General features: G+C 54.0%; 1 protein-coding gene across 1 annotated transcript in view; it reads left to right on the top strand.

The window, feature by feature from the left end:
• Positions 1–2: 2 nt before the first annotated feature.
• Positions 3–16,294, top strand: part of N7498_009048 (Nonribosomal peptide synthetases (NRPS)) — a gene marked incomplete at both ends in the record, with an annotated part of 29,559 nt that continues 13,267 nt past the window's right edge. The window contains 2 exons of the mRNA XM_058456110.1: positions 3–1,508; positions 1,563–16,278. Coding sequence (XP_058306098.1) covers positions 3–1,508; positions 1,563–16,278 — 16,222 coding nt within the window. The remainder of the gene's footprint in view (positions 1,509–1,562; positions 16,279–16,294) is intronic.

Genomic DNA, 16,294 nt, shown 5'->3' with positions numbered 1-16,294 from the left:
ACATGGACAACTCCGATAGTGTCAAAGCGCGTTTTCAGCCATCAAAGCTCACACTTGGCAAAGCTGCAGCTCATGTTATCAATATCGACGTCGACTCGCTGGATTGGAACAAGTCTTTCATATTGCTCGGTGGTGACTCTATCCTAGCAATCGATTTCATCGCCAAATGCCGCGATGCAGGTATTCACGTGGACATGACAGAGCTGTTGATGGCTGAGACCTTGGGTTCACTCGCTGAAGAGATAGACCGAAAGAATGCCGGAACAGTTAATGGAGTCAATGGCCACGTAAATGGAGTCAATGGCCACGCAAATGGAGACAACGGTTTTCCTCTTGTCAATTGGCAAGATTCCGCGCTGGACGACTTGGTCGCGGACTTGAAGACACACAGTATAGCCATTAGCGACATCGAATCTATTGCGCCTTGCTCCGCCGTGCAGGAAGGCTTCTTTGTCAGCCAGGCCATCAACCCTACTTCCTATATCAGCCATATTTCTATGAGGCTGCTTTCAACCTCTGCCGATGGTCGCCGACCTGCAACGGAGAGGGTTGTCGATGCATGGAGAGACATTGTCAAACGCCATGCAATCCTCAGGACGACATTTATCGAGAGCAATGACCGACCTGGCAAATTTGACCAACTTGTCCTCAAGCCCAACACTATTCCACCCAGTGTTATAGTATGCTCTTCAACAAGGGATGTTCATGCCGTCCCACCCTTTACTATGCGCAAGTTTGAAACTCCGCTGCGTCTTTGTGTGTATGGGGTCAGCGTCAATGAGCTTCGACTTGACCTGGAAATTTCGCATGCCTTGGTGGATGGACACTCTGGTAGAATCTTGTTGCACGATCTTCGTGCCAGCTACCTACGGGCTGCGTACTTCTCGGAGAACGCCCTTCCATATACGAGTTTTGCATCTCACCAGCAAGCTGCCTTGAACGCAAAGAATGCTTCTGCAGGTGTTGAGTACTGGACATCCTACCTAATCAACGCCAGCGAGTCTCATTTGCCTCTTATCGCAAGTAATCCTCAACTGCATCACCTGGAGACAGCCCGTTGTTCTATGCCACTACCGGCCGGGAAGCTTCGCGCTGTCTGCAGTCAGATGATGATTACTCCGGCCAACCTGTTCCAAATCGCCTGGGCACTTGCCATTCGACGCATCATCCTATCAGATATCATCACGTTCTCATACATAGTATCCGGGCGTAACTGCGATCTCGAGGGCGCCGACGGCACTGTGGGGCCCTTCCTTAACACATTACCATGCTGTCTCACATTGACCCCGGAGACCAGGGCGGCCGATGCACTGTCTTCGGCGAAACGAGACTGGCAAGACGGCCTACCGTTTCAGAATATTCCCATATCCGATCTGCCCGTGGCAAAAACGCGGTCGTTGAAGCGGCTCGGAAACACGCTGCTCTCAATTGAGCGAGAAGCAACAAACACACATGTTTTCACAGAAGGAATCTCCATGACGCTAGACGCGAGGACAAGCGCAACAGACGTGAGGAGCTCTACCTTTGCTGAGTCAATACTGAGTTTACTGATGAAATAATAGTATGATCTATCAGCCAATGTGAGATTCAGTGAAGAACGAATCGACTTGAATCTCGAGTACTGGGCTTCTAGGGTAGCCTGGCCGGTTGCAAAGGCACAGATGACGGCGTTCCAAGACGCAGTCGCCTTTTTGTTAGGAGGAAGCAGCATGTATATCCGCGACTTTCCAAGCCATGGCATCGAAGACCGCCTTGCGATTTCGAGGTGGAATTCCGCCATACCGCCACGCCTGGAACACTGCGTTCACGACCTTGTCCGGGACAAGATGGCGGCCCAGCCAAGGGCACAGGCCATTAGCGCTTGGGATGGCAAGATGACATACGGCGAGTTAGATGAGATGAGCCGCCGGCTGGCCTACCATCTGGTAGAACGAGGTGTCGGTCCAGAGGTGATGGTTGGTTTGTGCATGGACAAGTCGAAAATAGGAGTAGTGGCGATGTTGGCAATTCTCCGCGCCGGTGGCGCCGTGGTGCCTCTTGGGGTGCAGCATCCACTGGGGCGTATTGAGCGCATCGTGAAAGACACTTCCGCGCCGGTAATGCTAGTCGATCGCGCTCACAAGCGGCGGCTGGCGGCGCTGGCGGCGCATACGCAGCTTCTTGAGGTTGACTCTTTCTTCGATACGACCCCGGCAACCCCGAAACCGTCCGCCGAGCCCTGCGTATCCGTACGGCCAAAAAACGTGGCCTGGGTGATGTACACTTCCGGCAGCACTGGAACGCCCAAGGGAGTTGTGCTTGAACACGGCGCCCTTGCAACTAGCATCCTTGCTCATGGGCGCGCATTCGGTATCCAGCCCCACGATCGCTTATCACAGTTTGCGGCATACACCTTTGATGTTTCCATTGCAGAAATCATGACGCCTCTCTCGATCGGCGCTTGTATCTGTGTTCCATCCGAACATGATCGCATAACCCGCCTCACTACCTTCCTGTCAAAAGCGAATGTCACTGTGGCTACCCTGACCTCAACCGTAGCAGCGCTAGTCCAGCCGCAAGACACACCGACAATCCGAACGCTTATTTTGACTGGCGAGGCCATCTTACCAAAGGTTGTTGATCAATGGATACAACAGGCTACTGTTGTGAATGCTTACGGCCCCTCGGAGAGCTCTATATGGATAACAGGTAAGAAAGTCCGGGATAGTTCAGAGACTAATAATATAGGAACGTCGCTTGCCGGCGGACTCTGGGTAGTTAACCCAGCGAACATCACGGAACTGGTTCCAGTCGGCGCGCTAGGCGAGCTCTTAATCGAAGGCCCGCTGTTGGCGCGTGGGTATCTCAACGATCCGGGAAAGACAGCAGCCGCGTTTGTGACAGATCCAGCGTTTGTGGAGGAGCTGGGTCTAAACCCCGGCCGGCGGATGTACCGTACCGGTGATTTGGTACAACAGCATCCCGACGGCTCCCTGGCATACCTCGGCCGTCGCGACACACAGGTCAAGATCCGGGGTCAGCGGGTGGAAACTGGAGAGATTGAGAGTCAGATTGTTCGTCTGCTCGTTAATGCACGCGAGGCTATTGTCGATGTTATCCGGCCGGCAGATGAGGCCCATGATGGAGTACTAATGTTGGTGGCCGTTATCGAATATCCTGAGGCTGGATTGTCTAGTCGTGGAGGAGAGCTGGAATTATATGATCCTGCGACAATCACTGAGACCGCACAAGAGGCTATCAAGAAATTGGATTCCGAGCTCGGGCAGGTTTTACCTGTATACATGATGCCTACGGCATTTTTACTTGCCCCGAATATTCCGATGAATACATCGGGCAAGCTGGACCGCCGCACCGTGCAAGACCAGTTGCGCCTCATGTCCCGCGAGGCGCTAAACAGCTTTTCCTATTCGACAATCACAAAGCAGGCTCCAACTACTGCTATGGAATATAGGCTGCAACGTTTGTGGGCTGCAGTTTTATCGCTTTCCCCTGACCAAGTAGGAATTAACGAGTCCTTCTTCCGTCTTGGAGGAGACTCGGTGGTAGCTATGAAGCTGACAGCAGCAGCCCGCGCTGAGAAGCTTCCTCTATCCGTGGCTGACATCTTCCAATGGCCGCATCTGGTGGATATAGCAGCCGTTATGGAAGAGAAATACGGCCTCACTAATGGACATGCAACAAATAACTTGGCACACGAAGATCCTGCCCCGCTGAGCTTATGGCCTGAGCTCGCCCAGGCTGGTATTGCGGATACAGACCGGGCACGACTATTGGCAGATGTTGCCGCGCAGTGTGCCATAACCACTAGCCAGATTGAAGACGTCTATCCATGTAGCCCATTGCAGGCCGGACTGATGGCAATTACCGCACAGCATCCTCAGGCCTATATTATTCAGCGTGTATTCAGTCTGCAGGCCGACATTTCTACTCAGAAGCTGAAGGCAGCCTGGACAAGGCTGGTGGAAGACCTGCCTATTCTACGCACGCGTATTATCCCCTCAGTACAAGTTGACGCATTACAAGTGGTGGTCCGGGGGGAGCAGCCGATCTGGCAGGATTCGGTGTCACTCGAGGACTATCTTGCTGCAGATAAAGCTACCCCTATTACATACGGCGGCGTTTTAAGTCGTACTTCTATTGTCGGGAGCGAAGATAGGACGAATCGATTTTTCGTGTGGACGACACACCACAGCATTTACGACGGCTGGAGCATGGCTAAGATAATGGAAATGCTTGTGCAGCTATTGCGAGGTGAAGCTGTTTCAGCCCCAGTGCCTGTGTCGCGCTTCATCGCCTATTTGTCCCAGCAGGATAAGCAACAGACGGCAACATTCTGGAAGAACCACCTGGAAGGCGCCAACTGGGCTCGTTACCCGGCGTTGCCGTCCCTACACCAGAAGGTCGTGCCCCACGACCTGCTGAATTGCCAGATCAGCATTCCACGGACAGCAGGTGCTGTAACGACCCCGACACTGCTGCGCGCCGCCTGGGCCCTCCTCGTGGCGGCTCACATTGGCGCCGATGAAGCTATTATCAACGTCGTGCTCTCCGGCCGCATGGCCCCCATCAATGGCATCACAGATATCATAGCGCCGACTATCACGTCGGTACCTTTCCGTGTATCTGCTTGGAGAGAACAGACCGTGCGTGGTTTCCTTGGTGCTATACAGGAGCAAACCACTCAGATGATCCCATTCGAGCATACTGGTCTTCAGAATATTCGTCGTATGGTTCCTGGCCTTGGCCCAGAATTCGACCCTGGCCATATGTTTGTCGTCCAACTGGCCGAAGAAAGCGAGTCGTCGCCACCAATGCAGAACAGGCTATTCAGGAGGGAACTTACCACTGCAGACGCGTTTTACTCCCATCCACTCAATATTGAATGTACGGTGGGCCAGTTGAGCAGTGGTGTCGGGGTTGAGATGCGGTATGATCGCGAAGTCCTCCCCGTTGATGCTGCGCAGCGTCTTCTTGCCCAGTTCGCCCACATCGTGCAGCAGCTAGCAGGCAATGCCGAGGCTGAGCAGTTGCTTGGACAGATGCAAATCCTATCTGCGGAGGATGCTGTTCAGTTGTCCCAGTGGAACTCAAGTGTACCACCAAAGGTTGATCGATGCATCCATGAACTGGTGCAGGACCAGATGGCCGCCCAACCGGCAGCGCCGGCTATCAGCTCGTGGGACGGCGAGATGACATATAGCGAGCTGGATATTGCAAGCCTTCAGCTAGCTCAGCACCTGGCCGGCTGCGGTGTAGGCCCTGAGGTGATGGTTGGGCTTTGCATGGATAAGTCGAAGTTAGGAGTGGTGGCCATGCTGGCTATCCTCCGCGCCGGTGGCGCCGTGGTGCCTCTTGGGGTGCAGCATCCACTAGCTCGTATCGAGGGCATCGTGAAAGACACAGCCATGCCGATCGTACTGGTTGACTGCGGCCAAGAACAACGTTTAGCTACGCTATCGTCCCACACGCAGCTGCTTCCCGTCGACTGTTTCTTCGACACGGCTCCATCGACCCTAACAGTAACGTCCAATGGGCCGTTCACGGCTGTACGGCCAGAGAATGTGGCGTGGGTCATCTATACTTCTGGAAGCACTGGCACGCCCAAGGGAGTTGTACTTGAACACGGCGCCCTTGCAACTAGCATCTTTGCCCACGGTCGCGCATTCGATATCCAGCCCCATGACCGGCTGTCACAATTTGCGGCATATACTTTCGATGTCGCTATACAGGAGATCATGACAACTCTGTCTCTTGGGGCGTGTATCTGTATTCCTTCAGAAGAAGATCGTGTGAACCGACTTACACCCTTCCTATCAGAAACCAATGTCAGTATTATCACCTTCACATCAACAGTAGCTGCCTTGGTTCAGCCACACGACGTCCCCAGTGTACGAGCGCTAGTTTTGATGGGCGAAGCTGTGCAGCCCAAGGTTGTTGACCTGTGGGTTGGACATGCCACTGTTATCAATGCCTATGGGCCATCTGAGTGCTGTATACACACCACGGGAAACGAGATCCGGCATAGGTCAGAGGCCCTTAATATTGGAAAGGCCCTTGCTAGCGTCTTTTGGGTAGTTAATCCGGCCAGCGTCGGACAGCTTGTCCCAATCGGCGCGCCGGGCGAGCTACTTATTGAAGGACCGCAATTGGCACGAGGCTACCTCAATGACCCTGCTAAGACCGGTGTCGCATTTATCAAAGATCCAGCATTTACCAAACAGTTGGGCCTAGGTCTCGACCGGCGGATATACCGCACCGGCGACTTAGTACGGCAAAATCCCGACGGGTCCCTAACATACGTCGGACGACGAGATACACAAGTCAAGATCCGCGGCCAACGAATCGAGATTGGAGAGATAGAGAGCCAAATTGTGCATTTACTTCCAGACTCACGCAAGGCTATTGTCGATGTGATTCGACCAGCCGGCGAGGCTCATGACGGCATATTGATGTTGGTGGCTATCGTCGAGTATGCTAAGGCTGGCCCTGCCATGAGTAGTTGCGGAGCGCTGGATCTATACAATCCCGCAATGATCACTGAAGCCGCATATAAGGCCATCGAGAAATTATACGTCGACCTCGCGCAGGTTCTACCGTCATACATGGTGCCCTCAGCATTTTTGCTTGCTCCAAATTTGCCAATAAATATTTCTGGCAAGTTGGATCGCCGTACTGTACGGAAAGAGATGCGCATGATGTCCCGCGAGTCGATAAGCAGCTATTCCTGCTCTACCATCACAAAGCAGGCCCCAAAAACTGCTACGGAACAAAAGCTGCAGAGCCTCTGGGCCGTGGCTTTATCACTTTCACCTGATGCAGTAGGCATCAACGACTCCTTTTTCCGTCTTGGTGGAGATTCGGTGGTGGCAATGAAGTTGGCGGCGGCGGCCCGCGCTGAGAATATTCCCCTCTCCGTGGCCGATGTCTTCCGCCTGCCCCGCCTCGAGGATATGGCAGCAGCTTTGGAAGAACATCATGAAGGCAATAGCCCTATAGAACCAGATCCTCTTCCGTTTAGTCTGTGGCCAGAGCTCGCCCAAACGGACAATACCGATGCAGAACGAGACCGCTTGTTAGCAGATATTACCGCACAATGTGGTATTTCTCCTGACCAAATTGAGGATGTCTATCCATGCAGCCCGCTACAAGCGGGGCTGATGGCAATTACTGCTCAGCATCCCAAGGCCTACGTTATCCAGCGCGTCTTCCAACTGCATGCCAACCTCTCAACTGAACGGCTCAAAGTCGCCTGGAGCCAGCTGGTTGAAGCCCTGCCTATCTTGCGGACGCGTATTGTTCCCTCCATTCACACCGACGCGCTACAAGTCGTGGTAATGGAACAACCAATCTGGAACCACGGGGCATCGCTTGAAGACTATCTTGCTATGGATAGAGCCAATGCTATTACATACGGCGGCGAGCTCAGTCGCACCGCCATCATAGAGAGCGAAGACAATGAGAGCCGCACCTTCGTGTGGACGTCACATCACAGTATCTATGATGGGTGGAGCAAGTCGAAAATGATAGACATGCTTGGGCAGCTCCTGAGGTTTGAGGCGCTGCCATCTTCCCCGGTGCCAGTATCACGGTTCATCGCTTATCTGGCTCGTCAGGATGAGGAGCATAAGGTGGCATTTTGGAAGGAACACCTTCAAGGTGTTAACTGGACGTGCTATCCGGCCTTGCCATCCGGGCAACACAAAGTTAACCCTCGCGATAAACTAACCTGCCAGTTGCACATCTCTCTAATGTCGGGAGCTGCGACAATGTCTACGGTGTTGCGTGCCACGTGGGGCCTCCTGGTCGCCGTCAACACCGGCGCCGAGGAAGCAGTCATCAATGTCGTGCTCTCTGGTCGCATGGCAGCCTTTGACGGTATTACAGACCTGGTAGCCCCGACTATCACCTCCGTGCCCTTCCGCGTATCCGCTAGGAGGGAACAGACTGTACGGGGTTTCCTTTCCGATATACAGAAAGACGCTACTGAGATGATCCCATATGAGCACACTGGTCTTCAAAACATCCGGCGCATGAGCCCTGACCTTGGGCCAGAATTCGACCCCGGCCACATCTTTCTAGTTCAGCCAGCCGGAGAGAGCGAATCAGCAAGACCGATGTTCGATATAGGTATGGACGCCGATGATGAAGCTACTGTTATGGACGCGTTTGATGCCTACGCGCTGAACATCGAATGCACCGTGGGCGGGACAAGTGAGGTTACAGTTGAGCTGTCCTTTGACCGCGAAGTTGTGCCGGTTGATGCTGCGCAACGCCTGCTTGCTCAATTCAGCCACATTGCTGAGCAGCTAACACGCCATGCGGATTTAGAGCTGCCGCTCGGGGTTCTCAAACTGTTACCCGAGAAGGACATGCTGCAGTTGAGACAGTGGAACTCTGTCGTACCTACACGCATCGAACGCTGCCTCCACGACCTTGTGCGTGAACACGTGCTTGACCGGCCTTCTGCGGTGGCTATCAGCGCTTGGGACGGAGAGATGACGTACGGCGATTTGGACGAATCCAGCCGCCGGCTGGCCTGCCACTTGGCTGATAGAGGCGTAGGCCCGGAGGTGATGGTCGGCCTGTGCATGAACAAATCCAAGTGGGCGGTGGTCGCCATGTTAGCCATCCTCCGCGCCGGTGGCGCTGTCGTTCCTCTTGGAGTGCAATATCCTCCGTCGCGCATTGAACGAATTGTTAAAGACTCGGCTATGCGGCTAGTCCTGGTTGACCCATCACAAAAAGGGCGACTAGGCTCTGCAATACCAGCCACCATCACCGTCGATGCCACCCTCCATGACTCACTCCCTGTTACGGCATATGATGCGTGTGCCACAGTCACAGCTGAGAATGTTGCCTGGATACTGTACACTTCTGGAAGTTCTGGTCAGCCTAAAGGCGTTGTCCTTGAACATGCTGCACTCGCTACATCAGTGCTGGCTAATGCTCGATTCCTCTCACTGTCAACGGAATCTCGGACTCTCCAATTTGCGGCATTTACCTTCGATGTTTGCATTACCGACATTTTCTGCACCCTGGTCAGTGGTGGCTGTGTGTGTCTCATGTCTGAGGAAGACCGTATGAATGATTTGGCTGGTTGTTTTCAAAAAGCCAATGCGAATTACGTCGAATTGACGCCAACAACCCTCAAGTTACTCTCCCCTGATCAGGTGCCGGCTCTCACAAAACTCGCTCTCGGTGGTGAAGCAATAGAGCCGCAGCTTGTCGACAAATGGAGTAGCAGTGTCCAACTTATGAACTCATATGGTCCATCCGAATGCGCCATTGTGTGTGCGGCCAGGATCGTGAGTGGAACCAAGGATGTCAAGAATTTTGGAAAGGCTCTAGCAGGGGCCTTCTGGGTTGTATATCCCGGAAACCACAACTGTCTCTGTCCTATTGGTGTGAGGGGCGAGCTTCTGGTTGAAGGACCATTGCTGGCACGCGGTTACCTGAATGACCCCGACAAGACCGACGCCGCTTTCATTAAAGATCCAGCGTTTATACAGGGGCTGGGTCTCAGCCCTGGCCGACGAATGTACCGCACAGGAGACATCGTGCAGCAGAATGCGGACGGCTCCTTTTCGTACGTCGGCCGAATGGACACGCAGGTCAAGATCCGTGGCCAGCGGGTGGAAATCGGTGAGATAGAGAGCCAGATCAATCTCCTGCTCCCGCCTGGACATGAAGCCATGGTGGATGTGGTGTGTCCCGCCGGTGAGGCACTTGACGCACCAGTCATGCTCGTGGCTGTCATCGAGTATGCTGAGGCTGGGCCTACCCCGAGCAGCCTCGGACCGTTGAAGCTATACGATGGCGCACAGATTACCGAAGCTGCACGTAAGGACGTTGCAAAATTGGAAGCCGACCTCGGGCAGATGATGCCGGCTTACATGGTCCCCGCGGTGTTCCTATTAGCTCCCAGTATCCCGATCAACGCGTCTGGCAAGCTGGACCGCCGCGCCGTGCGGTATCAGCTGCGCTCGATGTCCCGCGAGTCGCTGAGCAGCTTCTCCTGCTCGGCAGGCTCAAAGCAGGCGCCGACCACTGCTATGGAACAGAAGCTACAAAGCCTATGGGCCACGGCTCTCGTACTGGACCCCAAATCGGTTGGGCTCAACGACTCCTTCTTCCGCCTTGGTGGAGACTCGGTGCTGGCTATGAAGTTAACGGCCGCGGCCCGAGCCGAAAATATCCCCCTATCCGTGGCTGACATCTTCCAATGGCCACGGCTGGCAGACATAGCAGCCGCTATGGAAGAGAAACATGTCGAAGACAACGGCGCGGCGGACGAAGATCCAGCTCCGCTAAGTCTCTGGCCAGAACTTGTCCACACCGATAATTCTAGAGTCGAGCGAGTACGACTGCTGACCGATGTTGCTGCGTATTGTGGCGTATCCATTAACGATATTGAGGATGTCTATCCATGTAGCCCGTTGCAGGCCGGATTGATGGCGATTACGGCACAACGTCCCGAGGCCTACGTTGTCCAGCGTGTATTCAGCCTAGAGGCCGACCTGCTCATTCAGAAGCTGAAGGCAGCCTGGGCGAGATTGGTGGAAGCTCTGCCTATATTACGGACACGCATCATCCCTTCCGCATATGCCGACGCGCTACAAGTTGTGGTCAAGGAGCAGCCGACCTGGCAGAGCTGGATGTCACTCCAGGAGTATATCGAAGCGGATAGAACTACGCCTATCACGTACGGTGGCTCACTCAGTCGTGCGGCGATATTGGCGAACGGAGATTGTCGATACTTTGTCTGGACGACACATCACAGCGTTTTTGACGGATGGAGCTTAATGGAAATGTCAAAACTCCTGGCACAGCTGCTAAGAGATGAGGCTCCTTCGGCGTCGGTGCCCGTCTCTCGATTTATTGCCTACTTGGCCCGGCAGGACAAGGAACAGGCGGCGGAATTCTGGCAGCGGCAGCTTGAAGGCGCCAATTGGGCTCAATATCCAGCCTTGTCCTCTCCGCAGCAAGTCGTCAACCCGAGAGATGTGATTCAGCGACAGGTCGAAATTCCCAACAGTCCAGGTGATCGGACAACGGCGACGCTGTTGCGAGCCGCCTGGGGGCTCCTGGTAGCCGCCAATACCGGCTCCAATGAATCAGTTATCAGCGTTGTTCTATCCGGCCGTATGGCAGCCGTTGAGGGCATTACTGGTCTGGTGGCGCCGACTGTCACTTCGGTTCCCTTCCGCATTTCCGCATCGCCAACTCAGTCTGTGCGGGAGTTCCTTACCACCGTACATAAGCGGGCAACCGAAATGATCCCCTATGAACACACTGGTCTCCAGAACATTAGACGCATGGTGTCTAGCCTGGGACCGGAGTTCGACCCAGGTCACAGCTTTGTTTTTCAGCCTGCCGAGGAGAGCGAATCAGCCTTACCGATGTCTCATATGCAGAGAAAACATACAGAAAGCTCTGCCAATGCCTTTGACGCATATTCACTCACAATCGAGTGCACGATGGCAGTGGGGAGAAATGCAGTCAGGGTCGAATTACGCTACGACCGCGAAGTCCTCCCGGTTGACCATGCGCATCGCCTACTAGCACAGTTTGACCATATTGTCCACCAGCTAGTACAAAATGCTGAGACCGAACAGCCCCTAGGACAGCTGCAACTACTATCGAGAGAGGATGTCGTGCAGTTGAGCAGATGGAACTCAACGGTACCCCCACGGGTAGAGCGCTGTATTCATGATATGGTGCTGGACAAGATGGTAGACCAGCCGTCCGCAGTGGCTATCAGCGCGTGGGATGGAGAGATAACATACAGGGAGCTAGATGATTCCAGCCGCCGTCTGGGTTATCATCTGGTAGAACGAGGTGTCGGTCCGGAGACGATGGTTGGCATGTGCATGGATAAATCGAAGTTAGGAGTGGTGGCTATGCTAGCCATCCTCCGTGCCGGTGGCGCTGTCGTCCCCCTCGGTGTACAACATCCTCTAGCCCGCATTGAGGGCATCGTCAAAGATACTGCCACGCGGCTCATACTGGTTGACCGTGGTCAAGAACAGCGGCTGGGGCAGCTGGCGACGCTGACGGAGCATACACAGCTACTTGCAGTGGACTCTTTCTTCGGTGTGGCCACGTCGACCCCGACACCATCGGGAGAGCCCTGCATAACCGTGCGGCCTGAGAACATGGCCTGGGTCATCTATACCTCAGGCAGCACCGGCATACCTAAGGGTGTTCTTCTTGAACACCAGGCTCTTGCAACAAGTATCCTCGCCCATGGTCGCGCATTCGATATCCAGCCCCATGACCGGCTGTCACAATTCTCAGCCTATACCTTCGATGTTGCTATCCAGGAGATTATGACAACTCTTGCTTTTGGGGCCTGTATTTGTATTCCTTCAGAGGACGATCGTATGAACCGGCTCATGCCATTCCTTTCAGACGCCAATGTCACTATCGCCACTTTGACATCAACAGTGGCTTGTTTGGTCCGGCCAGAAAATACCCCAAGCCTACGAACGTTAGTGTTGATGGGTGAACCTGTTCAAAGAAAGGTTGTTGATCAATGGATTGATCATACCGACATTATCAATGCTTATGGGCCCTCGGAATGCTGTATTCATACCACGGGAAACAAGATCCAGAAAAGATCACAGGCACCTAATGTAGGGAAGCCGCTTGCGGGTATTTTCTGGGTAGTTAATCCGGCCAATATTGGACAATTGGTTCCAATCGGTGCGCCGGGCGAGCTGCTTATTGAAGGGCCACAGTTGGCACGAGGTTACTTGAACGACCCTGTCAAGACTGCTGCTGCCTTTATCAACAACCCGGCATTTACGGAAGATATGGGCCTAAATGGCCGACGGATGTACCGCACTGGTGATATGGTGCAGCAGAATGCAGACGGCTCGGTTATATATCTTGGTCGCCGCGACACTCAGGTCAAGATCCGCGGCCAACGAGTCGAAATTGGAGAGATCGAGAGCCAGATCGTGCATTTGCTTCCAGATGCTTCTAAAGCGATCGTCGATGTGGTGCAACCGGCTGGCGAGGCACATGATGGAGTTCTGATGTTGGTCGCCGTCATCGAATACCCTAGGGCTGGATTATCCAGCAGTGGAGAGTTGGACTTGTCTGACGATTCACACATCACCGATGCGACCCGTAATGGCCTCCAGGGGTTGGAAATCGAGCTCGGTCAAGTGCTTCCAACATATATGGTACCCACGGCGTACCTCCTTACTCCAAAGATCCCAGTGAACAATTCTGGCAAGCTGGACCGCCAGTTCGTTCGGGAACGGCTGCGCCGGATGTCCCGCGAGGCGCTAAGTAGCTTTTCCTATTCTACAATGGCAAAGCAAGCTCCAAATACTCCTATGGAGGAAAAGCTGCACAGCCTCTGGGCCGAGGCCTTATCCCTTTCCCCTGATGCAGTGGGCATCAATGATTCCTTCTTCCGGCTTGGTGGTGATTCGGTAGTGGCCATGAAGCTGACGGCGGTTGCCCGGGCAAAGCAGATTCCCCTTTCTGTGGCCGACATATTCCGCTGGCCCCGTCTTGTAAATCTAGCGGAAGCTATAGAAAACAAGAACGAGGACTATGGCTTCACCGACAAAGATCCAGCTCGGTTCAGTCTGTGGCCTGAACTCGCTCGGATCGACCCCGATATGGAAGACGAGCGAAAACGATTGTTGGCAGATGTTGCGATGCAGTGCATCGTCACAACTGACCTGATCGAGGATATTTACCCCTGCAGTCCCCTCCAGGCCGGTCTTATGGCAATCACTGCACAGCGTCCCAAGGCCTACGTCGTTCAACGCGTTTTCCGACTACAGGCCAACCTGTCTATTCAACAGCTCAAAGCTGCCTGGACGCAACTGGCCGAAAGCCTTCCTATCTTGCGAACACGCATCATTTCTTCAGCCCTTTGCAATGCGCTTCAGGTTGTATTGCGGAAGGAGCTCGTTTGGCACCATGGGACGTCGCTCGACGACTATCTCGCAACAGACCGAGCCAACCCAATCACCTATGGGGGCACGCTCAGTCGTACCGCTATTGTTCACAATGGACCTGACCGCTACTTTGTTTGGACAACACACCATAGTGTCTATGACGGCTGGAGTGTGACCAAATTAATGGAATTGTTGGCCCGGCTATTGCAAGGCGCAGCTCCGCCCGTTCCGGTCCCGGTATCACGATTCATTGCTTACCTGACCATGCAAAAAGAGGAGAAAGCGGCCTCATTCTGGCAAAAGCACCTAAAAAGCGCTAACTGGGTTCGTTATCCAGCTTTACCATCCCCGCAGCAACATGTCAACCCAAGGGACACACTTCAGCAAAATCTCCACGTACCTCTGAAGTCAGAAGCCGCAACACTCCCTATAGTACTGCGCGCCGCCTGGGCCCTGCTTGTTGCCACCAATACTGGGATCAATGATGCAGTCGTCAATGTCGTACTCTCCGGTCGCATGGCCCCGATAGACGGCATTACGGACCTTATAGCGCCAACTGTTACTACAGTCCCCTTCTATGTGTCAGCCTCACAGGAGCAGTCTGTGAAAAGCTTCCTTGCTGATATCCAGAACCGGTCCATTGAGATGATACCATATGAACATACAGGTCTCCATAACATTCGCCGCATGGTTCCTGGGCTTGGACCAGAATTTGACCCCGGCCACATCTTTGTGGTCCAGCCAGCCGGGGAGAGCGAGTCAGGAATACCAATGTTCAATATGGGTATGGACTTAGAGAATGACGTTACTTCTATGGATTCCTTTGATGCCTATCCCCTGACTGTGGAGTGTACTATGGGATCAGATGTTAGCGATGTCGCAGTTGAGCTGCGGTACGATCGTGACGTCGTCGCCGTTGATACTGCACAGCGTCTTCTTGCCCAGTTTAGTCGCATTGTGCAGCAACTGTCAGCTAATTCGGATACTGAGCAGCCGCTCGGACGGCTACAACTACTGTCCTTGGAGGACAGTGTGCAGTTGTCCAAGTGGAACTCGACGGTTCCGCCACGGATTGAGCGCTGCATTCATGACTTAGTGTTAGACGAGATGACCGCCCACCCAGAGAGAACAGCCGTGAGCGCGTGGGACGGCGAAATGACGTACGGAGAGCTGGATGAAGCGAGCCGTCAGCTGGCTCAACATCTGTCCGCGGAGTACTGTGTGGGCCCAGAGGTGATGGTCGGCATGTGTATGGATAAATCGAGGTTGGGAGTGGTGGCTATCCTGGCTATTCTCCGCGCCGGTGGCGCCGTGGTCCCTCTCGGTGTACAGCACCCATTGTCGCGTATTCAGGGGATTGTCCGGGACATTGCAGCGCCGATTGTGCTAGTAGATCGTGCTCACAAGGAGCGGCTGTCGGAGCTGGCGGTGCATACGCAGTTACTTGCCGTGAACTCCTTCTTCGACACAGGCCCCTTGCCCCTAATAGCGTCTACTGAGCCCTGCGTATCGGTGCGGCCCGACAATGTGGCCTGGGTTATCTTCACCTCCGGTAGCACTGGAACGCCTAAGGGCGTTGTACTTGAACACGGCGCTCTTGCAACTAGTATCCTCGCTCATGGACGCGCATTCGATATTCAGCCGCATGATCGGCTGTCACAGTTCGCAGCATACACCTTCGATGTTGCTATCCAGGAGATTATAACAACTCTTTGTCTAGGGGCGTGCATTTGCGTCCCCTCGGAAGATGACCGTATCAACCGGCTTACAACGTTCCTGTCAGAGGCTGGCATTACCATTGCCACCTTAACATCAACTGTAGCCGCCCTACTCCAGCCACAAAATATCCAGACTATACGAACACTAGTATTGATGGGAGAAGCTATTCAACCAAATGTCGTTGATCAATGGGTTGAGCATGCTAACATCATCAACGCCTACGGGCCATCCGAGTGCTGTATCCACACTACAGGAAACAAGATTTGGACCAGATCAGAGGCACTTAATGTTGGCAAGCCGCTGGCTGCAACATTCTGGGTAGTGAACCCAGCTAGCATGAAACTAGTTCCAATCGGCGCGCCGGGCGAGCTACTTATTGAAGGACCGCAGTTAGCCCGCGGCTACCTGAATGACCTGGCTAAGACCGGTGCCGCATTTATTACAGATCCAGCATTTATCGAAGAGTTGGGCCTGAGCCCCGGCCGTCGGATGTATCGAACTGGCGATCTGGTACAGCAGAACCTAGATGGGTCGCTGACCTACCTTGGCCGTCGCGATACACAAATCAAGATCCGCGGCCAGCGAGTCGAAATTGGAGAGATCGAGAGCCAGATCGTGCGTCTGCTGCCAAAAGCACGTAAGGCTATCGTTGA

This window comes from Penicillium cinerascens (genome assembly GCF_028974065.1).
Source record: "Penicillium cinerascens strain IBT 15544 chromosome Unknown scaffold_4_segment0_segment0, whole genome shotgun sequence".
Classification (NCBI taxonomy): Eukaryota; Fungi; Ascomycota; class Eurotiomycetes; order Eurotiales; family Aspergillaceae; genus Penicillium; species Penicillium cinerascens.
This window is presented reverse-complemented; position numbering and strand designations above follow the sequence as displayed.